This window comes from Typopeltis vanoorti, chromosome 19 (assembly GCF_054136105.1).
Source record: "Typopeltis vanoorti isolate ZY-2024b chromosome 19, IOZ_Tvanoo_1.0, whole genome shotgun sequence".
In the NCBI taxonomy this organism is placed as follows: domain Eukaryota; kingdom Metazoa; phylum Arthropoda; class Arachnida; order Uropygi; family Thelyphonidae; genus Typopeltis; species Typopeltis vanoorti.
Window position 1 is genome coordinate 97,952,910 of NC_143567.1, and position 27,005 is coordinate 97,979,914.

Sequence of the window (27,005 nt, forward strand, 5' to 3'; positions counted from 1 at the left end):
AGAGGGAAGGGTTTTCACAGCATTGGTTAATGCAACCTCTGCAAAAGTTACAGGTATTAGTGAAACTTGGCTAACAGCAGATGATGCAATATTTTCAGGAAGAATAGAGGTAGAGAGGACAGGGAGCAGGGTACTGCTGATGACAGCAGATGAACAGCAGGCAACAAGATTAGGAGTCAGTCAGGCACATGGCAGTTCTTTTGAATCAATCATTTATGAGATCGAGGCCAATAGGAAAAAATATAAATTAGTTGTTGCTATAGGCCAGGGGATACTAGGGAAGATGTGGAAGACATGCATCAGCAGATCATACAATGAGTGCAAGCTGATTAATTATTATGCGGGGGGGGGGGGGGCTCCAACTTTGGAGACATAGATTGGAAGGAGGAAGATCACATGGCAGAAGGGAATGGAATTTATACATTTACTGAGAAATAAGAGAAAGGGGGGTGCTTAAGGGTCAAAGCTGTATAACTGAGAGGAGACCTCCACATAGCCTTTAAAGGAATGCGGAGAACCGACCAGGGCTTCTGACCTAATGTCCAATCCTCACCTTCTCGTGGTGCACCCTGTTGGGTATCTACTTTGATACTGAACGAACGAGGATGGGCTGGCAATTTGGGATTTAGCCGACCAAATTGTATTCTTATTGGTTAAACCAAAATAAAAAATGATGGTACAACATGACAAAATTTCATGCCGGCTGGGGCGTCGCCCGGTTAAACAAGGCCCCCGCTGTTTTCACCAGGGAACCAGGGCGAACAGCGAAAAGTCAGCTACTGGAACAAATCTGAAAACAAACCCCAACTCAACATCACCAGAGTTAAAGATCGGTACTATCAACGTAAGAAGCCTGAATGGCAAAGAAATGGAGCTAGCTGAGGAATTAGATAAGTACCAGATCGACATAATAGGGGTGACTGAAACAAAAAAGATCAAAACTGGTGAGATCTTTCTGAGCAATAAATACAAAATGTTATATTCAGGCAATGACAATCAAGGAAAAGAAGGAGTAGCCATAGTATTCAACACAAAATACGAGGCTAATCTTCTTGAATGGCAGTCAGTCTCAAGTAGAGTAATGTGGGCAAATATGAGAATGGGGAACTGGACAATGAGACTTATTTGTGCCTATGGTCCCACAGAAGGTTCTACTAAGGTAGAAGTGGAGGAATTTTTTGAGGCTTTAGAAAAAGCAACTGACACAATGAAAAAGGAAAAGTTGGTCCTTGTTGGGGATCTAAATAGTAGAGTAGGAAATGATTGTGAGACATACAAAAATATTTTGGGAAAATTTGGAGAAAAGAGCAAAGCTAATAATAATGGCAAATATCTGTTGGATTTCTGCTCAGGACATGGACTGGTTATTACTAACACCATGTTCCAACATAAAAATGTGCACAAATTCACATGGAGAGAAGAGGCTAGGAATAAGAAAAGTCTCATTGACTATGTTATTGTTGATAGTGATGTTTTCTCCCTGGTGCAGGACACCAGAGTGTACAGAGGATTTGAAATTGGAAGTGATCACTATTTAGTCTTGAGCAGAATAAAATTGAATTTCATATTGAAAAGAATAACTTGTACGAAAGTTTTAAAGCGAATAAAAGTTGAGCAGCTCTCAGATGTGAACTGTAGACTAAAATACAGAAATATTATTGAAAAGAAAATGAAAGAGTTTGAGAACAGGAATCAAACCTTGGAGATTCAGTGGCAAACTCTGAAGGAAACATTGATTGATTCTGCCAGAGAGGCATGTGGTGAAGTTGTGTGCAAGGATAAAAATATCAGAACTCCCTGGTGGACACAGGAAGTTAAAGAGGCAGTGAAGGAAAAGAAGAAAGCATATCAAAAGTTCCTGGCAAATAAGTCAGCTTTTACTCTTACAGAATACAGAGACAAATGTAAGAAAGCTAAACAGTGTGTAAAACTAGCTAAACAAAAGTCATGGGAGGACTTTGGCAAGAATATAGAAAATAAATATCAAGAAGGTGGCAAAATATTCTGGAGGTTGTTGAAGAAGCTTAGGAATGGAGGAAAGAGTGCTGTAAAAGGAATTAGAGATGATAAAGGTGAAATGAAAACAGGAGAAAAAGATATCCTTGAAGTATGGAGTAATTACTTTGAAAAACTGCTAAATGAAACAAGCAGTGATGACAGCACAGTGATAAAAAACACTGACCAGGCATGCAGTCAGGAATACATATCCATACTTGAAGTAGAAAAAGCCATCAAAGGCTTGAAATGTGGAAAGGCAGCAGGAGTAGATGATATTCGACCAGAAATGCTGAAGTATGGTGGTATAAGAGTCTTACAGTGGCTGCACTGCATAGTTCAGAAAGCCTGGACAGAGGGACGAATTCCCGATGATTGGAGTAGAGCTCTCATAGTACCCATATATAAAAAGGGAAATAAAACTGAATGTGAGAATTACAGAGGTATTTCCCTACTGAGTGTTCCTGGCAAGATCTATGCAAGTATACTTGAGAAACGGTTGAGAAGAATTGTGGAAGAAAAGCTTGGTGAAGAACAAGCTGGATTCAGGCCAAATAGAGGCTGTCAGGATCAGATCTTCACTTTACGACAAATAGTCGAGAAAGCATGGGAATATAACAAAGATCTGTATTTAAGTTTTGTCGATTTGGAAAAGGCATATGACAAGGTGCCAAGAGAGAAGCTATTCAATACGCTGCAGTTATATGGTGTCAATGGGGCATTATATCAAACAATACTTAGTCTTTATTTGAGTTGTGAGTCAGCAGTTAGAATTGAAGGAAGTACAGGAAGATGGTTTAATGTTAAATCTGGTGTGAGACAAGGATGTACATTATCCCCTCTGTTATTCATTATCTATATGGATCACATTATGAAGGAATGTGGTATTAAACCTGATTTCAAAATTGGAGATGTTAATGTCAGCTCTTTGCTTTATGCGGATGATGTTATACTTCTAAATAAATCCGCTACAAGTCTGCAAGATTCTCTGACTAAATTGAATAGCTGTTGTAATAGATATGGTATGAAGGTCAGCAATAAAAAGACAAAGACAATGAAAATAGGCAGAATCATTGAAAATGTCAACTGTGTTGTGAATGGAGAACCTGTGGAACAAGTAAAACATTTCAGCTACTTAGGCACAATTTTTGCTGAAGATGGTAAACTAAATATAGAAATAGACAACAGAATCAGCAAAGCTGGTATGGTGGGAAGTCAACTGAATAAATTCATATGGAATAAGAAAGAAATTAGTCGGAACACTAAATTAGCTGTATACAAGACTGTGTTCAAACCAATTTTAACTTATGGATCTGAGAGCTGGGTCAGAAGTAAAACACTTGACCAAAGACTAGAGACCGCAGATATGAGAGTCCTGAGAAAGATTAGAGGCGTGAACAGATGGCATCAATGGCAATATCATATTAAAAATGAGGATATTAGGAAAGAACTTGACATTGTCAGCATCCAGGAATGCGTTAGCAGAGCTAATCTCAGATGGTATGGTCACTTAAATAGAATGGGAGAGGAAAGATTAGCAAAACAAGTGTTCTCTGCCAGGTTGGCAGGAAAACGACCCAGAGGAAGACCAAGATATAGATGGATTGATACGGTACAAAGTGCCTTAGACGATAGAAATATAAGATCTGATAATGTTGGAGTCTTGACAAGTAACAGACTGATTTGGAGGAAAATTGTAGATAGGAAGTTAGTAATGATGTAATTTTTCATGTAGTACTGTCATATCCTGTACACCCCTTGAGGGTACATGGCAGGAATTTGATGATGATGATGATGATGATGACTGAGAAATAATTACTTTAAGCAGAATGTGACAGAGGAAGACTCAAAGTATGACAGTGTTGGATCTTGTTACAGGATCAGAAGATCTGTCATTATCTAAGGTGGATACATTGCCTCCAATTTGGAAAAGTGATCATGTGTTATTGACTTTGGAGGCGGCAAAACATGTAGAAATCCCAGTTAAGAAAGGATATATATGTATGTAGCTATAAGGTGGGTAATTATGATACACTCAGGAGGCAGCTTGAAGCAGTTCCATGGCATAAAGATCTTCAAGGGAAGGATGTTCACAGTGACTGAGGGATAGCCAAAGGATATCTGGAAGAAGCAATATTACACTGTATCCCCATGGTCAGGAGGGTAATTCAAGTAGGAGTTAAATGGATGAGTAGTATATCATTAAGAATAAGCTGCAAAAAAATAAATTGTTGTGGAAGGTATATAAAGAGAAAGGTGACCAGCTAATTCATGAACATAGGATCAGGCCAAAAAGATGACCAGCATGATGAGGAAGGCAAAATCAGATTATGCAAAGAAGTTACTCAAACAGGTAAAAGAAAATGCCAAAGAGTTTTTTCATTATGTGGGAAGTAGGATGAAGGATACCTATGGAAGGATAATAATGAGTGCAGATGGAGATGAAATTGTTGAGTTACTAAGTGATCATTTTGCAAGGGTATATATTATCCAAGTGAAAATATTGTTATGACAGAGGTGACAGGGATTGATGTGAGAACAGAGGTTGTTGAATTGCAGATACATAAGATATTGCAGAATCTGAATGATTCTGCAATATCCACAATATGAATCTGAATGAGTCTCATATTTTAAGAGAATGTGCAAGGGAACTGGCAATGCCCTGTGAATAGGCTGTTCAATTTAAGTCTCAGCTCTGGCAAAGTCAAAGAGAGTGAAAGGAGGGCAAAATAATTCCTTCACATAAAGGAGGAAGATCTGTCTATGGTAGGAAATTATAGATCAATCAGTAGCTCAGAAGTGGTAGTAAAAGTACTGGAAAAGTTGGTCAAAAAGAGAATTCAGGAATGGATGGATAAGAATATGTTCTCGCATCAATCTCTATCACCTCTGTCATAATATCTTCACTTGGATGATATATACCCTTATGAGGAGCACCACTGCTTTGGGAAGGATAGGTCATGCCTTAGTAAACTAATTAACTTTTTATAAAAGGGTGACAGCTGAGTTGAGAATGGCTACATCGTGATACCGCTGGATTTTGCAAAGCCATTCGACAGAATACCACATGGAACTCTATTATGCAAACTGCACCAAATAGGGATGGATATGAAACTGGTGATATGGATAAAAGGGTGACTGATGGAGTGATACTAAAAAGAATATATGGGGAAGTAGAATCCAGAAGAAGGCAGGAGACGTATCCTGCAGTGCTCTGTGCTTGGACCACTGTTGTTTAATCTATACATAAATGACACAGGAAATAATTTGAAGGGGAGATATTTAGTCAGACATACGGAAATATATTGGAAAAATGTGGAGAAAAGAATAAAGCTAATAATAATGGAAAATACCTGTTGGATTTCTGCTCAGGATGTGGACTGAATATTACTAATACAATATTCCAACATAAAAATGTGCACAAATTCACATGGAGAGAAGAGGCAAATATAAGACATCTCATTGACTATGTTATTGTTGATAGTGATGTTTCTCACTGGTGCAGGATGCTAGAGTGTACAGAGGATTTGAAATTGGAAGTGATCACCATTTAGTTTTGAGCAGGATAAAATTGAATTTCATATTGAAAAGAAGGAACATGTAAGAAAGTTTTAAAAGTTGAACATCTCTCAGATATGAACTATAGACTAAAATATGAAAGAGTTTGAGAACAGGAACCAAACCTTGGAGATTCAGTTGCAAACTATGAAGAAAATATTGACTGATTCAGCCAGAGAAGCATGTGGTGATGTTGTCTGAAAGGATAGAAAAATTAGAACTCCATGGTGGACACAAGAAATTAAAGAGGCAGTGAAGGAAAAAAAGAAAGCATATTGAAAGTTCCTGGCAAATAAGTGAGCTTGTGCTCTTAAAGAATACAGAGACAAATTCAAGAAAGCTAAACACTGTGTAAAATTAGCTAAACAAAAGTCATGTTCTTACCAAAGAAGACTTTGGTAAGAACATGACTTTTATTATTTTGAAATATTTATTATTATGAAATTCATTTCTATGTTCTTACCAAAGAAGACTTTGGTAAGAACATAGAAAATAAATATCAAGAAGGTGGGAAGATATTCTGGTGGCTGTTGAAAAAGCTCAGAAACAGAGGAAAGAGTGCTGTAAAAGGAATTAGAGATGATAAAGATGACATGAAAAATGGAGAAAAAGATATCCTTGATTTATGGAGTAATTACTTTGAAAAATTGCTAAATGAAACAAGCAGTGGCAGCACAGTGGTAAAAAAAATATTAATCAGGCATGCAATCAGGAATACATATCCATACTTGAAGTACAAAACACTAATTAAAAACTGAAATGCAGAAATGCAGTAGCAGAAAATATTCAACCAGAAATGCTCAAGTACGGAGGTATAAAAGTCTTACAGTGGCTGCACTACATAGTTCAGAAGGCCTGGACAGAGGAAAGAATTCCAGATGATTGGACTTGAGCTCTTATATTACCCATATATAAAGAGGGAAATAAAACTGAATGTGAGAATTACAGAGGTTTTTATCTACTGAGTGTTCCTGGTAAGATTTATGCAAGTATACTTGAGAAATTGTTGAAAGGATTGTGGAAGGAAGCTTGACGAAGAACAAGCAGGATTCAGGCCAAACAGAGGCTTTCACTTTACAACAAATAGTTGAAAAGTCATGGAAATATAACAAAGATCTGTATTTAAGTTTTGTCGATCTGTAAAAGGCATATGACAAGGTGCCAAGAGAAAAGCTATTCAATACGCTACAGTTATATGGTGTCAATGGGACATTATATCAAGTAATACTTAGTCTTTATTTGAATTGTAAGTCAGCAGTTAGAATTGAAGGAAGTACAGGAAGATAATTTGATGTTAAATCTGATGTCAGACAAGGATGTGCATTATCCCCTCTGTTATTCATCATTTATATCGATCACATTACAAGGGGAAGTGATATTAAACCTGATATCAAAATTGGAGATGTTCATTTCAGCTCTTTACTTTATGCAGATGATGTTATACTTTTAAATAAATCCAGTACAACTCTACAAGATTTCCTGATTAAATTGAATAACTATTGTAAATAATTTGTATGAAAATGAACAATAACAAGACAAAGATGATGAAAATAGCCAGAAACTCTGAAAACGTCAACTGCATTGTGAATGGAGAACCTATAGAACAAGTAAAACATTTCAGCAACTTAGGCACAAGTTTTAGTGAAGGTGGTAAATTAAATACGGAAATAGACAACAGAATCAACAAAGCTGGTATGGTAGGAAGTCACCTGAATAAATTTATATGGAGTAACAGAGAAATTAGTCAAAATACTAAATTAGCTGTATAGAAGACAGAGTTTAAACCAATTTTAACTTATGGATCTGAGAGCTGGTTAGAAATAAACATTTGACCAAAGACTGGAGACACAGATATGACAGTCCTGAGAAAGATTAGGGGCATGATCAGATGCCACCAATGGCAATATCATGTTAAAAATGAGGATATTAGGAAAGAACTTGACATTTTTAGCATTCAGGAATGTATTTGCAGAGCTAATCTCAGGTGATATGGTCACTTAAATAGAATGGGAGAGGAAAGATTAGCAAAACAAGTGTTATCTCTGTCAGGTTTGCAGGAAACAGATCTAGAGGAATACCAAGAAATAGGTGGATTGATGCAGTAAAAAATGCCTTAGAAGATAGAAATATAAGATCTGGTAATGCTGATATGGTTACTTAAACATAATCTTAACAGATAGATTTGGAGGAAAATTGATGATGAAAGTTAGTAATGATGTAAGTTTTTGATGTAGTATTATCATAATATCCTGTAAATCCCCTTCAGGATAGATGTCAGGAATTCGATGATGATATTCAGTTGTTTGTTGATTACGCAAAGTCATCATCACCATCAAATTCCTGACATGTACGCTCAATGTGTGTACAGGATATGATAGTACTACATGAAAAATTTACATCATTACTAACTTCCCATCTACAATTTTCTTCCAAATCAGTCTCTTACTTATCAAGACTCCAACATTATTAGATCTTATATTTCTATCATCTTAGGCACTTTGTACCATATCAATCCACCTATATCTTGGTCTTCCTCTGGGTGGTTTTCCTGCCAACCTGGCAGAGAACACTTGTTTTGCTAATCTTTCCTTGCCAATTCTGTTCAAGTGACCATACCAGCTGAGATTAGCTCTGCTAACACATTCCTTGATGCTGACAATGTCAAGTTCTTTCCTAATATCCTCATTTTTAATATGATATTTCCATTGATGCCATCTGTTCACGCCTCTAATCTTTCTCAGGACTCTCCTATCTGCAGTCTCTAGTTTTTGGTCAAGTGTTTTACTTCTGACCCAGCTCTCAGATCCATAAGTGAAAACTGGTTTGAACACTGTCTTGTATACAGCTAATTTAGTGTTATGATTTCTCTCTTATTCCATATGAATTTATTGACTTCCTACCGTACTAGCTTTGTGGATTCTGTTGTCTATTTCCATATTTAGAGTACCATCTTCACTAAAAATCGTGCCTAAGTAGCTGAAATGTTTTACTTGTTCCACAGGTTCCCCATTCAAAACACAGTTGACATTTTCAATGACTCTACCTATTTTATTGTCTTTGTCTTTTTTTATTGCTGACCTTCATACCATATCTATTACAACAATTATTCAATTTAGTCAGGGAATCTTGCAAACTTGTAGCGGATTTATTTAGAAGTATAACATCGTCTGCTGTTATACTTGTGACATTAACATCTCCAATTCTGATAACATGTTTAATAACACTTTCCTTCATAATGTGATCCATATAGATAATGAATAACAGAGGGGATAATGTACATCCTTGTCTCACAACAGATTTAACATTAAACATCTTTCTGTACTTCCTTCAATTCTAATTGCTGACTTGCAACTCAAATAATGACTAAGTATTGCTTGATATAATGCCCCACTGACACCATATAACTGTAGTGTATTGAATAGCTTCTCTCTTGGCACCTTGTCATATGCCTTTTCCAGATTTACAAAATTTCAATACAGTTCTTTGTTAAATTCCCATGCTTCCTCAACTAATTGTCGTAAAGTGAAGATCTGATCCTAACAGCCTCTATTTGGGCTGAATCCAGCTTGGTCTTAACCAAGCTTTTCTTCCACAATTCTTCTCAACCGTTTCTCAAGTATACTGGAATAAATCTTGCCCAGAACACTCAAGTAGGGAAATACCTTTGTAATTCTCAAATTCAGTTTTATTTCCCTTTTTATATATGGTCACTATGAGAGCTCTACTCCAATCATCGGGAATTCGTCCCTCTGTCCAGGCATTCTGAACTATGCAGTTCAGCCACTGTAAGACTTTTATACCACCATACTTCAGCATTTCTGGTTGAATATCATCTACTCCTGCTGCCTTTTCACATTTCAAGCCTTTGATGGCTTTTCTACTTTGAGTATGGATATGTATTCCTGACTGTATGCCTGTTGAGTCTTTTTTACCACTGTGCTATCACTGCTTGTTTCATTTAGCAAATTTTTGAAGTAATTACTCCATACTTCAAGGATATCTTTTGCTCCCGTTTTCATATCATCTCTAACTCCTTTTACAGCACTCTTTCTGCCATTTCCAAGCTTCTTCAACAACCTCCAAAATATCTTACCACCCTCTTGATATTTATTTTCTATGTTCTTGCCAAAGTCCTCCCATGACTTTTGTTTAGCTAGTTTTACACAGTATTTAGCTTTCTTACATTTGTCTCTGTATTCTCTTAAGAGCACAAGGTGATTTATTTGCCAGGAACTTTTGATATGCTTTCTTATTTTCCTTCACTGCCTCTTTAATTTCCTGTGTCCACCATGGAGTTCTGATTTTTCTATCCTTTTTCTATGCAGACAATCTCACCACATGCCTCTCTGGCTGAATCAATCATGGTTTTCTTCAAGGTTTGCCACCGAATCTCCAAGGATGGTTCTTGTTCTCAAACTCTTTCATTTTTTTTTCAATAATCTTTGTGTATTTCAGTCTACACTTCACATCTGAGAACTGCTCAACTTTTATTCGCTTTAAAACTTTCTTACATGTTCCTTCTTTTCAATATGAAATTCAATTTTATCCTGCTCAAAACTAAATGGTCATCACTTCCAATTTCAAATCCTCTGTAGACTCTAGCATCCTGCACCAGGGAGAAAACATCACTATCGACAATAACAGTCAATGAGACTTTTCTTATTCCTTGCCTCTTCTCTCCATGTGAATTTGTGCACATTTTTATGTTGGAACATGGTGTTGGTAATAACCAGTCCATGTCCTGAGAAGAAATCCAACAGGTATTTGCCATTATTATTAGCTTTGCTCTTTTCTCCAAATTTTCCCAAAACATTTTTGTATGTCCGACAATCACTTTCTACTCTGCTATTTAGATCCTAACAAGGACCAACTTTTCCCTGATTATTGTGTCAGTAGCTTTCTCTAGAGCCTCAAAAGATTCCTCAATTCTACCTTAGTAGAACCTTCTGTGGGACTATACGCACAAATAAGTCTCATTGTCCAGTTCCCCATTCTCATATTTGCCCACATCACTCTACTTGAGACTGCCTGCTATTCAAGAAGATTAGCCTCGTATTTAGTGTTGAATACTATGGCTACTCCTTCTTTTCCTTGATTGTCATTGCCTGAATATAACATTTTGTATTTATTGCTCGAAAAGATCTCACCAGTTTTTGTCTTTTTTTGTTTCAGTCACCCCTATTATGTCGATCTGGTTCTTACCTAATTCCTCAGCTAGCTCCATTTCTTTGGCATTCAGACTTCTTATGTTGATAGTACTGATCTTTAACTCTGGTGATGTTGAGTTGAGGGTGTTCCAGTAGCTGACTTTTCCCTGTTTGCTCTGGTTCCCTGGCAAAAACAATGGGGGCCTTGTTTAATTGGGCGACATCCCAGCCGGCATGAAATTTTGTCATGTTGTACCATCATTTTGTATATTGGTTTAAGTCAATAAGAATACAATTTGGTCGGCTAAATCCCAAATTGCCAGCCCATCTTCGTTTGTTCAGTATCCAGGGAGATATCCAACAGGGTGCACCACGAGAAGGTGAGGATTGGACATTAGGTCAGAAGCCCTGGTTGGTTCTCTGCATGCCTGTGGAGGTCTCCTCTCAGTTATACAGCTTTGAGCCTTAAGCACCCGTATGCAAAGTTGGGTATGATAATAGTTAATGATGGTGATGTAGAGAGTTTTGCAGGATGATTTAAATAGGCTGATAGTACAAGCAAAACGTAATGGATGTCAATTTAATGTGGAAAAAGTATAAAATTAGGCATTTTGGCATACAAAGATTACAATGAACTATTATCGTACCCAACTTTGCATAATTAGCAAACAACTGAATATCATTAAAAGTAAAAGAATAATGGAAGAAAGCTATAATAAATTAATAATGAAACAACTGAAAAAATTAAAACCAATAGAGGTCTCACTCAAGGCAGTGGATTATTACCAAAACTCTTCAATATATATATATATATATATATATGGAAAAAATTTCAAGTGAGTGGAGGAAAAACGAAATCATAGGAATTAAAATAAGAAAAGAATTAACCAGCCTTTTATATGCTGACTATCAAGTTATTTTTGCTGAAAATGAAGACCAATTACAGAAAAATCTACACGTATTTAACAAAACAATATAAGAGTATGACATGAAAATCTCAAGAAATAAAATGAAATCAATAGCATTTCAAAGTAAAGATAAAAGATGCAAGCTAGTCATCTACAACAAAGTAATAGGACAAGTGAACAAATTTAAATATCTAGGAAATTACATCAGCCTGATTGGAGAAATTGCATATAAAAAGCAAAAATTCCTAGCAGTCATTGGAACTTTGAACAGACATTTCAAATAAACAGATATCTAGAACAACCCAAATAAAACTATATAAAATAATAGCCAAACCAATTCTGAAATATGGCAGTGAAACACAGACTTGGGGAGAACGAGATAAAAGACAAGTGGAAGCTGAAGAAATGAAGTTCCTAAGACCGCTAACAGGCTATAAAAGAATAAACAAGATAAGAAATAAGGAAACAATTATCCATAATTAACATAACAGAAGACATCACAAACTATAGAAAGAACTGGAAAAACAACGTAGATAGAATGAATGAGGAAAGATGGCCAAATATTGCCTGGAAATATAAACCAAAGGGACATCAATCAAGAGAAAGACCCAGAAGGTTTTTTGAACCTTTGAAAACATTACAGGCATACAATTGCCTAACACGCGAAGTCAAGAAAAAGATTACGAGCTCCAGCTTGTAATCTTTGTATCCCTTGGGACTCTAGGTAATTGATGAAGCCAGCAATTTGGTGGTAGTAGAAGTAGATAGAGAGTTGAAGTTGAAATAGCATATTGTTAAAGTTGCCAGGGTCACTCACAGGATTACTTGGTTATTGCAGAACACAGTAACAAGGGAGTTATCATTCCTCTTTATAAAGCCTTGATACGACTACAATGACTATTTTTGGGATAAGGCAGTAGTTGATGCAGGGGAAATGTTTTAGCACTTGGTTAGAGGGAGCAGAACAGGTCATTCCTGGAAGTTGGGTAAGAGTGTGATTAGCAAGAACACGAGGACTAGATTTTTCTCTTGGAGAGTGGCAAATGAATGGAATGGATTGATTGAGTTAGTTTTAAGTGCTTTGTCTGTTAATGGTTTCAATAAAAGGTACAATGGATATTGTGGTGATAATTTGGGTCTCCCACAATGAATATTAGGATGCCGTGGAGGTGCTCATGTAATAACAATAATAGTAATTATAATAACTACTTACAAGGTAAGGATTAAATAAAAGAAGATAATGTGATCATCAAAGCAGAAATTTTCTACTTCATAATAAATTCTTGTTTTATGGCTTTGATGATAATATCTAAAATTAAATCAATTCCCTTAAACTACTATGTGCACTAAATTATATGTGTGGAAACCTACCTCAAAATTGCATGCAGTACTGTCTGCAATATCTTGTAATTCCACCCCCTCAGCAATTTCTACAAGGCATAATCCTTTTTCCTTGTCCACTTCAAACACACCCTTTAATAAAATTTTAATGAAAAATTATGAGAGATAACAACACTTTGTAAAAGTTAAAATTTAATAAGTGGTCAGATAGCATGAAAAATCACATACCTGTAGCCTTGACTATTGAAAAATTTCTGAATTATCTTAAGGGACTGTTGGAAAGCAACAGGAAGCAAAATTTGATAATGCTGATTTTTGAAGTTATCTGATTGCAAGTGAGAGCACATAACGCAATATGTTGCAAAGAAGGAGATGAGGATCATAAGATGGAAGAAATTAGAATAGATTGATGCACACTAAGTAATTATAATGGAAGATTTTAATTTCGATTATTAATTGGAGTTATTAAGTGTCACGTGTTGAAAGGGTAATAATTTCTCCAATGGTTGCAGGATTAGGTGGCTGAATGGATAGAGTTGTCATATTTCCACCAGTAGACCAATGATGCAAAACCTGCTGTGGTATGAATTTTTTTATCAGTCTTTAGAGGCAGATTATTTCTGATGCTTGAGGTAGTATCAAACCTGGCTTACTGGAGATCTAAAAAATTGGTCCACTCATGTATTACAATAATGTATGTTTACTTTTTTTATGTATGCAGCATTGGAAAAAAAATAAATCAAAAGAGTGCACAAGGAGCATGATCAAGGAACTCAGATCAGCTTAAAAATCAACTGATTAGAAGTAATGTGAATAATCTGAAAGTAGAGAGATAAACTATGCTTGCAAATTTTGAAAGCGTTATTTATCCTTTTTTTTTAAGGCAATTGAGAATAGTTGTCATATTTTATTTCTATGGGATGAAGGAAGAGAATCATATCTGAGAAATCAGGAATGCAGGAGCAGAACTAAGCCAACTATGGAACAATCTGTATCTGAAGTACAGTAGTCAAAATAAGGAAATTAGGAACTGGAAAAAGTGCAAATAACAGTGCACATCCCTGAGTTAATCCTGAGGGATGTGCCGATTGCAAAATGTGCTGCACTAACAATCTGGTGTATGCAGAGATATAAAACTGGTGGATAGAAACATAGATATAACAACATGGTCTATTCATGGCACATGGCAAGTTATTTTCAAAGTGAGGTGCAAGACTCCATCACAGTAACTGCTTATAATGTATGTTTGATTCTAATAGATACACAATATGCAGAATAAAATAAATAAATCTACTAACATTTTTTATTCCTCAAAGGGTGTAAACAAGGTCATTTAGCTTTTGAAGGCTGGTTGGCAGCTCAGCTCTACCCTTGACTATTACAGATAGCTGGTCCAAGGCTATTAATGATTTTAATAGGCATCCAGAGTGGAGAATATGGCAGACAACTACAACAGTCTCATTGATTTTCTTGATTTTTGGAAGGAAAAAAAACAACTTATTTTCCAGGAGAAAAACAATCCTAGCCAGAGTGATTACTCTGGAACTGGTAAAAGACTTAGAAGGAAGTAACTTAGAAAACGTTCTTTCAGTTAGCAACTAGAATTGAACTTATAATGGTCATTTTCCCAGGGCTATATAGGTCCTACAATATAACTGCTTTGGAATGTGAAGAATGAAGAAAGATTGAGAGAAGGCAATTTGAGAAACCCTGTGAAAAAGAGGAAGAGAATTAAAGTTGGTAAGAGGGTAGAACAAGAGGCTATCCTTGGAAACTGTATAAGGAAAGCTTGAGTGAGGGAATAAGTAGCAGGTTCTTTGTATAGTGATTAATGAGTGAAATGCACTGTCTGACAGTGTGGTGAATGTGGACATATTTGAATGTGTTTAAAACAGTTTGATGAGCTTTGTGTGTAATATTATGTAATTCCCATGATGAGTCTTTTAACACCATGGAGGTCTAGTGTTAATAATAAATATTTTACCGCTTTCTTTGAACAAAATGTTTCTTAATAAATGAAATGAGTAAAAATGCTGATTAAGATTATAAAAGTAAAATTCTTATTTGAACTAAATATATATAGAAATGTTTTAACTTGAAGTTTTTGGCAATGGTCTTAGTTGGGATGATGAATGCTGAGAATGAGTGGGTATAGAGACTCGATGATCTGCAGTGTGCAAGACAGAATGCCTGAGGACTGTTTGCCTGGAAGAACGATAGAAAGTGGCTATGGCAATGGGGGGGGGGGGTGAAAGGGTGGATGAGATGATTGTGATGGTGGGCACGAATGACTTGAGAGGCAGTATGAATCGGGCAGCAAGAGATCTGAGGAGGAGGGCATTAATAATGAATGTATGATATCAAGAATGTGTCAAAAGAAAGACTTGGAGTACCTGTATGCAAGAGGCTGCTTGCATTTGAATGAGGAAGGACATAGGCATCTGGAGAGATTGCTGTTCTCTCAATGAATTAGTGTCAATGGAGGAGAACCTAGAATTATTATTATTATTGTTCCGGGCAACTCCAAGGAGTTGACAGACTCATCGAGGGAGGCCCTAACATCATGTCAAGAACAACTATTCGACATTGACACAGAATCTATCATACCTTGCCTTGAACTCATTCACGGTCATAGCACCCACAACAGACCCTGGAAGCTTGTTCCACTCATTCACCACTCTCCAAGTAAAAAACCTAGCTCTAACACCCTCGTCAACCATGCTCTTGCCCAGCTTCCATGCATGGCCCCTAGTCCTCCCACCACCAGTCATATTTTCAAAAATATCTTCTGGATCAATCTTATAAAAACCCTTCAGTAATTTGAATGTCTCAATCATATCACCCCTCCTTTGCCTATCGTCCAATTTCTGCAAAGACTTGTTATCATCTTGGTCACTCGTCTCTGGACCCTCTCCACTTCCTCCCCATCACGAAGAAACCCTGGTGCCCATAACTGGCACAGTAGTCCAGATGGGGTCTTATCAAGGCTCGATACAGAGAAACAACAACTTGTTTGTCTCTGCATGTTAAAGTATTTTTCAGAAGCCAAGTGGTTTGATGAGCTGATTTAGTCACTTTTGCAATGTGCACCCTAAACTTCAATTCCCTATCCACCAACACTCCCAAATCCCTGGCCTCATCAATTTCCTGTAGTACGGTTCCACCAATGCGATATACTGCTGCTATTCTTTTCACCCCAAAGTGCATAATCTTACACTTTGCCACATTAAATTGACATCCATTTTTCCTAGCCCAGTCCTCCAAACTATCCATATCATCCTGTAACCTTTTGATATCCTGTGCACTCACAATTGCTCTACCCAACTTTGCATCATCAGCAAACAAGTGAACACTTCCTCTCAAATCCTTTACTATATCATTGATGAACAAATTGAAAAGCAGTGGTCCAAGAACAGAGCCCTGCAGCACACCACTAGTCACAAGCCGTCTTTTAGACTCCACTCCTGCATAAACCACTCTCTGGTATCTCTCCTTCAACCACCCTAATATCCATCTCACCAACCCTATATCTATCCCCATCTGCTCCAGTTTACTGATTAGGATTCCATGTGGTATCCTGTCAAAGGCCTTGGCAAGGTCCAGTAGTATCACTGTAAACCCATTACCCCTATCCAGTTCAGCCGTCACTGTGTTATAGACAAGGCCTTGGCAAGGTCCAGTAGTATCACTGTAAACCCATTACCCCTATCCAGTTCAGCCGTCACTGTGTTATAGAACGTGAGCAAGTTACTGAGGCATGATCTACCCTTCACAAAACCATGTTGTCCCACATACAATATCCCATTTTCATCTATCCAATCCTGTATTCTTTTCTTGACTAATTTCTCTAAGACCTTGACAATGATTCCTGATATGCTAATCGGTCGGTAATTTACAACAGCAGTCTTGGAACCACCTTTATGCAGTGGAACTATTTTCCCCTCTTTCCACCCGCTCGGGACTAACCCAGACCCGAGACTCAAATTAAACAAAATGGTCAAGGGTACTACAATTCATTAGCTGCTTCTCGTACAACACGAGCTGATATACCATCCAATCCCACAGATGTATTGACATTGAGGTTATGCAATAGACTACTCACCTCCACTTCATTAACCACAATTCCCGTATAATCTACTGGGTTATTCGTTTCTGCAATGTCACCACCTGGATGATATACTTTTGCAAAGTGCTCACTCAGTAACTCAACTATCTCAACTGATTCAGTTACCTCCCTACCATCGGCATTCTTTAAAATCAATCTGCCATGTACATTTTTCCTTTTACTTGCTACATATCTAAAAAACTGTTTAGGATTCTCTTTAGCCTGCATGGCCAATGTTCTTTCGTAATCCTTTTTTGCTTTTCTTACCACACTCGTCACCCTTCTGGCCTGCGCTTTATACCGTTCATGTGCCTGCCGGTCACCCTTCTCCTTAAATTCCCTCCATAGTTGTTTCTTTTTTTGCAACTCAAGCTTAATGGTGTTATTCATCCATTTAACCCCTACCTGATTTATTATTCGGACTCTAGGTATACAGTCAGCCATTGCTTCATGCAAGCACTTCTTAACTACCTCCCATGCACTATCAACTTCTAGTCCTTGCAGTTGTACATGCCATGGCACTGAACCAATCAAACTCCTAAGCTTGTCATACTTTCCAGCTCGATAATTCCACATGTACCCTGTCTTAATTGAAAATTCTACACCTTTAGCCACCTCCCAAGTTAAGACCCTATGATCACTCTCACCGATTGGTGGCAATGTGGTCATATTTGTTACAGCCAAATCCTCAGATGTAATTACTAGGTCAAGCACTCTCTGACCCCTAGTATTTTTCATTACATGCTGTCGCAGATAGTTATCCCTTAATAACCGCATAAAATCCAGTTCCTTCCTCCAATGAGTCCTCTCCTCACTCCAATCAATGCGACCATAGTTGAAATCTCCCATAATAATCACCCTCCTTCCACCCATTTCTTCTTGTTATCATACTTTCCAGCCCGATAATTCCACATGTACCCTGTCTTAATTGAAAATTCCACACCTTTAGCCACCTCCCAAGTTAAGAACCTATGATCACTCTCACCGATTGGTGGCAATGTGGTCATATTTGTTACAGCCAAATCCTCAGATGTAATTACTAGGTCAAGCACTCTCTGACCCCTAGTATTTTCCATTACATGCTGTCGCAGATAGTTATCCATTAATAACTGCATAAAATCCAATTCCTTCCTCCCGTGTGTCCTCTCCTCACTCCAATCAATGTGATCATAGTTGAAATCTCCCATAATAATTACCCTCCTTCCACTCATTTCTTCTATTTGCTTGTGCATACTGTCACCACCAGCTTTTCCATCACCTGGTCTATAGCAGCACCCAATTGTATATTTAGTTCTGCTAGCCACAATCTCACACCAAGTGGCCTCAAATGTGCTCTTTTCTCTATCCTGCAATTCAACTTCTATTCTCCTTGGCTGTAGCTCATCAGCTATCATCAACAATACTCCTCCCCCTATTTTATTCTCCCTGTCATTCCTGAACACACTATACCCATCACATTCAATCCCACTATATCATCTACAGTCAGCCATGATTCACTAATACCAATCACCTGTGGTCTGGAAGTGCCAAACATGGCCAAAAACTCTTCCTTCTTGTTTCTAATACTCCTAGCATTAGTGTACATGAATTTAAGACCCCCATTAGCCCCAACCATACCTTGATGCCTTATATTAACTATCCCACTCTGATTTGTTGTCCTTATTCGCTCAGGCATATTATATTCATTCATACATTCAACTGCCTCCCTAAGGATTGTATAACTACCCCCCCCCCCATTAATAAATCTAGTTTCCCTGAATTTGCACATCCACTACATTCAGCAACACTTTCTCAAGTCTCCTTACACCATAACCATTCAAATCTTATATAGATCCTTTCGCCCATTGAACTCACGCCACACGTCCACAAATTCCACACCAGTCGTCATACATAACCCACGCATAAACTCATTCGCAATTATGGCCCTCCTTTTAAACATTTCACTGTCATACCGTGGCAAAAGACTAATCATTCTAACTCTCTCACTCTTTTCTTTTGCTACCTCAAACAATTCATTCAGGTCTTCTATCATTTCCATTTTATCTCCTTTCAAATCATTCGTACCTGCCACAACAATCATTTCTTTCACCCTTTCCTTTTGCTCTCTAATAGACTCAGTTACATCCTTTATGGTCGCACCAGATTGGTATGATTTTGTCAAATCCTCTACTAACACACCTCGTACTAACGAGTCTCCATACAACACTCTATCCTTCATTTTGTTCATGTTCACACTCATACGTTTATTTTTCCTGTCATACTTTTTATTATTGGCTGGTTCATTCAGTCGACTTTTGCTCATACGCTCTAGCTGCTGTTTTGCCCTTTGTATCGCACCATTCAACAACGCGATCTCACTCATTGCATCTATCTCATCTTTTTTATTCTCTGTAAAACTATTAATACTATCATTCACACTCTCACAATTCTCTGGTACAACCTCGCCGTTTCTTGTCATATCCCTATTTTCTTCATTCTGAAGTTTGACAAAAATATCACACTCACGATCCGAAATACACTTCAATTCCTCATTCTCCCTACATTTTCTACACACATTCGCTCCTTTATTATCATCTAACCACACTCTGACCGCACTCCGCAAAGCATACATTTTGCAGATAGTACACTGAATCATCTCCTTTACATTACCGTTCTTGAAAGAAGATGGCGAACCATCATTACTGGCCATCATTTTCTTTCGTACTGGAGCCATACTTACTAGTAACGTATTTTATCAAACTATAAATACCAAAAACACACAATGATACGCAAGATACGCAAGGAACAGACACACTAAGATACGCAAGGCAAACAAAACTACGCAATATTAAAGTAAATTTATCTACGATAACTGAAAATAACGCTTATGTTATCAGGAGCTTTCACGAACACCACACACTACGAATCCCTCTAGCGGCGACTTCCCGACATAGATTATGTTATAAAACACTTTAGTACACTAACTACACTAATAAAACTACCATAATATACTAAAATTACACAATTAAATCTAACAAAATATTAATAAATCAACAAAAATCACAAATCTTTCAGGAGCTCTCCGACAGTACGTCCTTTCACCAGCTAGCCTCGACACCAGTGAATTATCAGGGTGGATAGTAGAAGGGGTGGCCTCTTGTGGGAATACATTTGGTAATACTGAATCCATTGGAGTCTGGAGGGGATAATGATAGGTATAGAAACAGTAACATTTTTATTCTTTATATTAATGTCAGGAGTATCTAGAATAAAGGAGATGAATTGGTGGTGCTGATAGCATCAACCGGTCCAAAGATTATTGGGATCTTTGAGATGTGGTTGATGGAAGATGATAACAGGAATAGAAGTAGCATGGTAAAACATTTTTCAACAGGATAGGAAGGAAAATGCAGTGTGGTGTACTGCTTATGATAAGTGATGACTTATGTCCTCTCAGAGTGGAGAATTTGGAGGGCAATGGCACTAATGGTTTTGAAAGCATATGGTGTGTGATAGAAGTGGGCAAGAGGATATTTAGTGGGGTGTTGCTACAAGCCAGGGAGTACAGAGGGTGAGGAGCAGGAGATGTTTAGGCAGTTGAGCTTGGCACATGCAAGAAGAATTATTGTTATAGGAGATTTTAACTACAGCAGTATAAGCTGGGAAGAGGAAAATGCATGTAGTAATAAGGGAATGGAATTTCTAGAATTCTTGAGGAATAGATGTCTTAGGCAACATGTAGTAGAAGGAACATTAGGTTTAAGAGTTTTGGGTTTGGTTATAGCATTAGAAGAGCTGATTATAACTGAGATGGCATCTCTGCTCCCAGTTGGAGAGAGAGAGAGAGAGAGAGTGACTATGTGGTTTTGACTTGGAAGATGAATAGACATGCAGGAATATCAAAGAGAAAGGAATGTATGTGGAATTAAAAGGCAGGTAACTTGGGGCAGTTCCATGGAGGGAGGAACTGGGAGGGCAAGATATCATAATGCTTGGGAAATTGTGAAGGAATATTTATTAGAAGCAATAATAAGCTGTAGACCACGAATGAAGAAGCGGACACAATTTGGTGTAAAGTGGATAACAAACAGGAGCTGCAAGTTAAAAAGAGATTATGGAAGAGATATATAAAGAAAGGGATGGAGAGCAGATGCATGAAGAATACAAGACTCAGGCTAGGAGAGTGACTAATATGGTAAGGAAGGCAGAACTGGAATATGAGGGTGGTCTGACAAGTTCTCAGCCTCGACCATAAATGGCAACACTATCAGCAAGATTTTTTTTTTCTAAGTTGGCACGTCTATCATAAGCACTGAAGTGAAATTGCAAGTCATTCTATCAAGTAGTTTTTTTTTTTATAGAACTGTCAGAAGCAAAAGTGTTGTCTGTATCCCTTGAAATGGATAAAACTGAGTATCGTGCAGTTATAAAATTCTCTGTAAAAGAAGGTTTAACGGCAAAAGAAATTCATTTGAAGTTCATAAAAGTTTATGGGCACCCTTTTCCTTCGTTTTTGATAATTAGAAATGGGCTGCTGAGTTTAAATGCGGCTGTACCAGCATTGAAGATGATCCATGTGAAGGATGTCTAAAAAATGTAACAACACCAGAAATCATTAATTAAGTGCACAATATAGTATTGGATGACTGGCGAATCAAAGTGTGTGAAATTGCTGAGACTATAGGCATTTCAAAAGAAGATGTCGGATACATTTTGCATGAAAAATTGCAAATGAAAAAGCTTTGCACAAGATGGGTGCCGTGTAGTTCAAAAACGGACTCGCATGAAAATCTCTGAACAGTGCTTGGAGAGCATTTTAACAAGAATAAAACTGATTTTGTGTGTCAATTTATTACTATGAATGAGACTTGGATTCACCAGTACACACCAGAATCCAAACAGTGGATAGAAGCTAGTTGTTCAGTGCCAAAGGCATTTTGTGTATTAATTATCTTGAAAAAGGTAAAACAATAACTGGGGAATGTTATTCTGATCTTTTAACCAGACTAGATGAAGAAATTTGTGAGAAAAGACCTGGTTTGAAGAAGAAAAAAATCATCTTTCATCAGAACAATGTGATGAAAGATGATTTTTTTTGGTGTTTTGACAATGGGAAAATTAAGGGATCTGCACTATGAATTGTTGGAACATCCACCCTATTCCTCAGATTTGGGTTCCTCTGACTTCTATCTCTTCCCAAAACTAAAACTCTTCCTTGCTGGTCAGCATTTTTCTTCGAATCAAGAGATGATTGCAACTATAGAGGGGTATTTTGCAGATCTTACTGAGAACCACTACAAGAATGGAATAATGGCACTGGAGCATCACTGGAATAAATGTATTAATCTTAAGGGAGATTATGTTGAAAAATAAAAATAATTTTGAAATTCTAAATCTTTTTTTTTTATTGTTAGGCCGAGAACTTTTCAGACTATCCACATATGAGAAGAGATTGGCCCTGAGATCCATAGAAAATCCTATGGATTTTCTATGGATCTCAGGGCCAATTTTTTTAGTTATGTGACCACTAGGAGGAGACATGATTGTGGAAGTATAACATTGTTGGATAAAAATTGTTGTTCCATTGTTGGAAAAAGGAATTTTTAGTTATGTGGCCAGTAGGAGGAGAAATGATTGTGGAAGTATAACATGGTTGGATAAAAATGGGAATAGAATGACTGATGCAAAGGAGTTGTTCAATGAACACTTGATTGGGATATTTCAACCTGGAACAGTAGGTTTTCATACTAGACGGATAGGACAGGTTCAGGATTTAGAAGTGCAAGAGGAGAGTGTGTTTCAAATACCGAGTACTCTGGATGTCAATAAAGCATTGGGACTGAATGGAATTTTGTCAGGTTTTGAGAGAATGTGCTAAAGAATTGACGGCTCCATTGACCCGGCTTTTCAATGAAAGTCTGACCAAGGGAAAGGTACCCAAGGAGTGGGTATGGGGAAGAGGTTACAGGGTTGACACAGAGGAGTTCTTTCACTTGGTGGAGCAGAGGGAAGGAGTGAGGACAAGGGGCCATCCCTGGACGTTACGAAAGGAAGCTGTGAGCAACAGGGTGAGGAGTGGTTTCTTTGCACGGAAGGTGGTTGAACCATGGAATACATTGCCAGATAGAGTGGTGAGAGAACGAATTGTCGATGAGTGGTATGATAGACTGTGTTTTCTAGGATGGGCCTCCCATGATGAGTCTTTTGACTCCATGGAGGCCTGAATCATCATCATAATAATAATAATAAAAATTTTGATACTCTCTAAATTATTAAAGTTTTACAGTATATTTTAAATAAAATATCTATTAAATGATTAAAAACTTAATTTACCATACCTTTTCAGTAATTATCATATCTACACAATTTTTTCCAGTCAGTGGAAGTGTGCATTCTTTAAGAATCTTAGGAGATCCTCCTTTGGCAGTATGTTCCATAGTTACAACAACTTTTGTTCCAGCAGCACTACTGCTTACAAGATCCATTGCTCCCCCCATTCCTTTCACTAATTTTCCCTGAAAAAAAAAAATTAAATAAATAAAATAAATAATAATAAACCACATTAAAAAATAAACATAACTGAATTTATGCAATCTGATGATTGGAAAAACTAATTTATAAAATCTTTTTTCAAATTAGATGAATTTAAGGATAAGAACTGGAAACCTAAAGTGGCTTTAAAAAGTTCTGTTTTCTCTGAGAGTAGGGATTTCAGATTATATAAAAAAAAAATAAAATAAAAATAGAAAAACTTTTTATTTTAGCCACAGTACTAATGTACTATAGGTTTACAACCTTTTATGGGTAGAAAAAAAACAAAAAAGTACCCACTCTCCAACAAGCATTGTGATACTTCAATTCTGTAACAAAATAAGCAAATACAATGGCTCAAGCAACAGAGATAGCAGCGGAAGGACAAAAAGGATATACGTAAATAACCTGCCAATTGTACATCATCATACAATTCAAAACAAGATAATATATCACTTAGATCATTTGTGAGCAAAACAAGTAATTCTTGTAGATAAACTTATACGTTGGTAATACATAACATCTGACATAAAAATCTGAACAGTTAAGTAAAACAAGCGTTCTCCTCTGCTTGTAATGCATTAGGCACTTAAAATCAATGGATAAAAATATTGCCAGCTAATGATATGAAGCATGCAAAAACTTGATAAACCATTATTAATGATAGCTGGTCTAGTGTAAAATGGAATACACTGTGGAATGTGTATTCCATTTTACACTAGACCAGCTATCAAAATGGAATACCACAAACTTATATGTATAATCAGCAAACTAAGGAGAGAAACAGTGATACTAATGAACCATGACTATTACGAAAGCTCTTCATAAGTTGGGATTTTGTAGTGTTATAGCTGATTACAAGCCTAAGATGCTCATATACTCTTAAATATAATACAGTGACTACTATGGAGTAAAGACTGGAAGTAAATCAATCTTTCAGCAGCTGAAGATACTGTGGAACAAAAAGACACGTTACACAATATACGTAACTCGATGAATGTGCACAGATGACATATATTCAAAGAATATTTCTAGGAAGACTACACAATAACCATAGTTATTGTGCAGATTTTGGTGAAATTGGTGATTTGATTGTTGAGGTAACTTTATGGTATGGAGCTATTGCCTGTGCTTGAATTAGGATCTGTAGTGTGGACAGACTTATGTGTTCGTCGAACATGTTGTTTATTATTTTAACGGTATAATAGAACACAGAAACTAAGTAAATAATTAATTTATTGACTTGATGCTGATATTTCGCTGGTATTATAACCAGCATCTTCAGAGCACAAAAACACTGTTTGTCACAATACGCGAGACTAAAACAACATGGTGTACTTAACCAAAATTGTAGCAGCAACACAAAGACTAGAGTCCTGATTTTGGCGCCCTCTATCTGAAAAAAAAAAAAAAAAAAAAAAAAAAAAAAAACGCTATCATATATTACTAGAGTCCTAGAAAAGTGCTAGTTTTTTCTTAATATGACTGTCTCCCAGATCTTCGGCAAGTTAATACAGCCATATTTGTTGAGATTTGGAGTGTGTTTTAGGGCTTCTGTCGCCTCTAAGAACAATCTCTCTGATTTATATGGGTTTCTGTGTAGTACTTTTGTGTTTTTCCAGTTGATCCTGTGTGCAGGGGTATCCAGAGCATGGTCTGCTAGGCCCGACTTCCCATAATGATATTTCCGGACGTATCGTTTATGTTCGCTGATGCGGATATTCACAGTTCTTCAAGTCGAGGGCACAACTTTGCCATAACTCCCAAGCAAGTTCCAAAAGCCGAAATAATAGCGTCCATCGAACGAGGAATTTACGACCTGCCTCCAACAATAGCTAACAACATACGTTTAGATGTGGCCAACATCCTAATCAAGTCCAAGCCTCCAAAAAATAATATCCCACATAAGGAATTCATTGCTATAAAAGAGCTACACAACAACAGCCAGATTACCATAACAAAAGCAGACAAAGGAAATGCAACTGTGGTGATGGACACAACTGAATATGAAAACAAAATGCACACACTATTACAAGATCAGTCAACATACAAAATTATAGATCGCAATCCTACCAACACACAAAAGAATAAGGCACGAAAATTATTAAAAAAAGTCACTTCCTGGCCCAAAGACACAGTTAACAAACTCAAACCTTTCCATGTTAAAACACCGAGGATCTATGGATCACCAAAAATTCACAAACCAGGCACACCCCTACGCCCAATTGTGGACAGTATAAATAGTCCCACATACAAACTGGCTAGACATTTAGCGAAGCTACTAGCCACTCTCACTAACAATTCTCCCTCCTTTATCAAAAATTCAGCACACCTAAAAAGCATCTTACAACACCTCACCCTAAAAAGCTCAGACTTAATAGTAAGCTTTGACATCACTTCACTATTCACAAATGTACCACTAATAGAAACTCTCAATCTACTGAAGTCACACTTCCCCCCTGATATATTTGAACTATTCAAATTCACAATACATGCAGGATATTTCACATGGAAAGGGAAAATATACAAACAAATTGATGGGACAGCCATGGGCTCCCCCTTTTCTCCCCCCCTAGCCAACTTTTACATAGAACACCTTGAAAAACAAGCAATCAATACAGCCACTCTCAAACCAACACTTTGGCTACGCTATGTTGATGATGTGCTTACTATTTGGCCACATGGCCCTGAGACATTGAAAACATTCTTAGCACATTTAAATAGCCAACATCCAAAAATCCACTTTACTATGGAACTGGAAGCCAACAATTGTCTGCCCTTCCTGGATACACTCATCACACGTCTCCCAGATGGTTCCTTATCATTTTCAGTTTTCAGAAAACCCACACATACAGGCAGATACTTACACAAACAATCACACCATCATCCTTCTCAACAATATGGCATATTAAAAACGCTAACCCATAGAGCGAGAGCAATCTGTTCAAATGACAAGGCTCTGACTGCTGAACTGACTCACTTACGCCACACCTTCTTGGCCAACGGCTACAATCAACAAAAAATAAACAAAATACTGAACACTCCCAAGAAACCCCTCCCACCATCCACCACAGAGAACTACAACAAAACAGTCACCATCCCTTACATTAAAGGCACATCCGAAAAGATCTCAAGAATTCTCAATAAACATAAACTACGCACTACATTCAGACCATATAGCAAATTAGCCACCCACATCCGCTCACCCAAGGACAGCATTCCTCCTTTATCACATCCAGGAGTCTACCAAGTACCCTGCTCATGCAATCAAGCCTACTACGGTCAAACAGGAAGAACTGTGAATATCCGCATCAGCGAACATAAACGATACGTCCGGAAATATCATTATGGGAAGTCGGGCCTAGCAGACCATGCTCTGGATACCCCTGCACACAGGATCAACTGGAAAAACACAAAAGTACTACACAGAAACCCATATAA

The 27,005-nt window shown here is 37.3% G+C and overlaps 1 protein-coding gene across 1 annotated transcript in view; it reads right to left on the reverse strand.

Moving 5' to 3' along the window:
- Window positions 1-27,005, reverse strand: part of SCOT (Succinyl-CoA:3-ketoacid CoA transferase) — a 210,706-nt gene that overhangs the window by 17,601 nt on the left and 166,100 nt on the right. The window contains exons 13-14 of the mRNA XM_090408800.1: window positions 23,372-23,548; window positions 12,980-13,081 (exon numbers count right to left, since the gene is read on the reverse strand). Coding sequence (XP_090264926.1) covers window positions 12,980-13,081; window positions 23,372-23,548 — 279 coding nt within the window. The remainder of the gene's footprint in view (window positions 1-12,979; window positions 13,082-23,371; window positions 23,549-27,005) is intronic.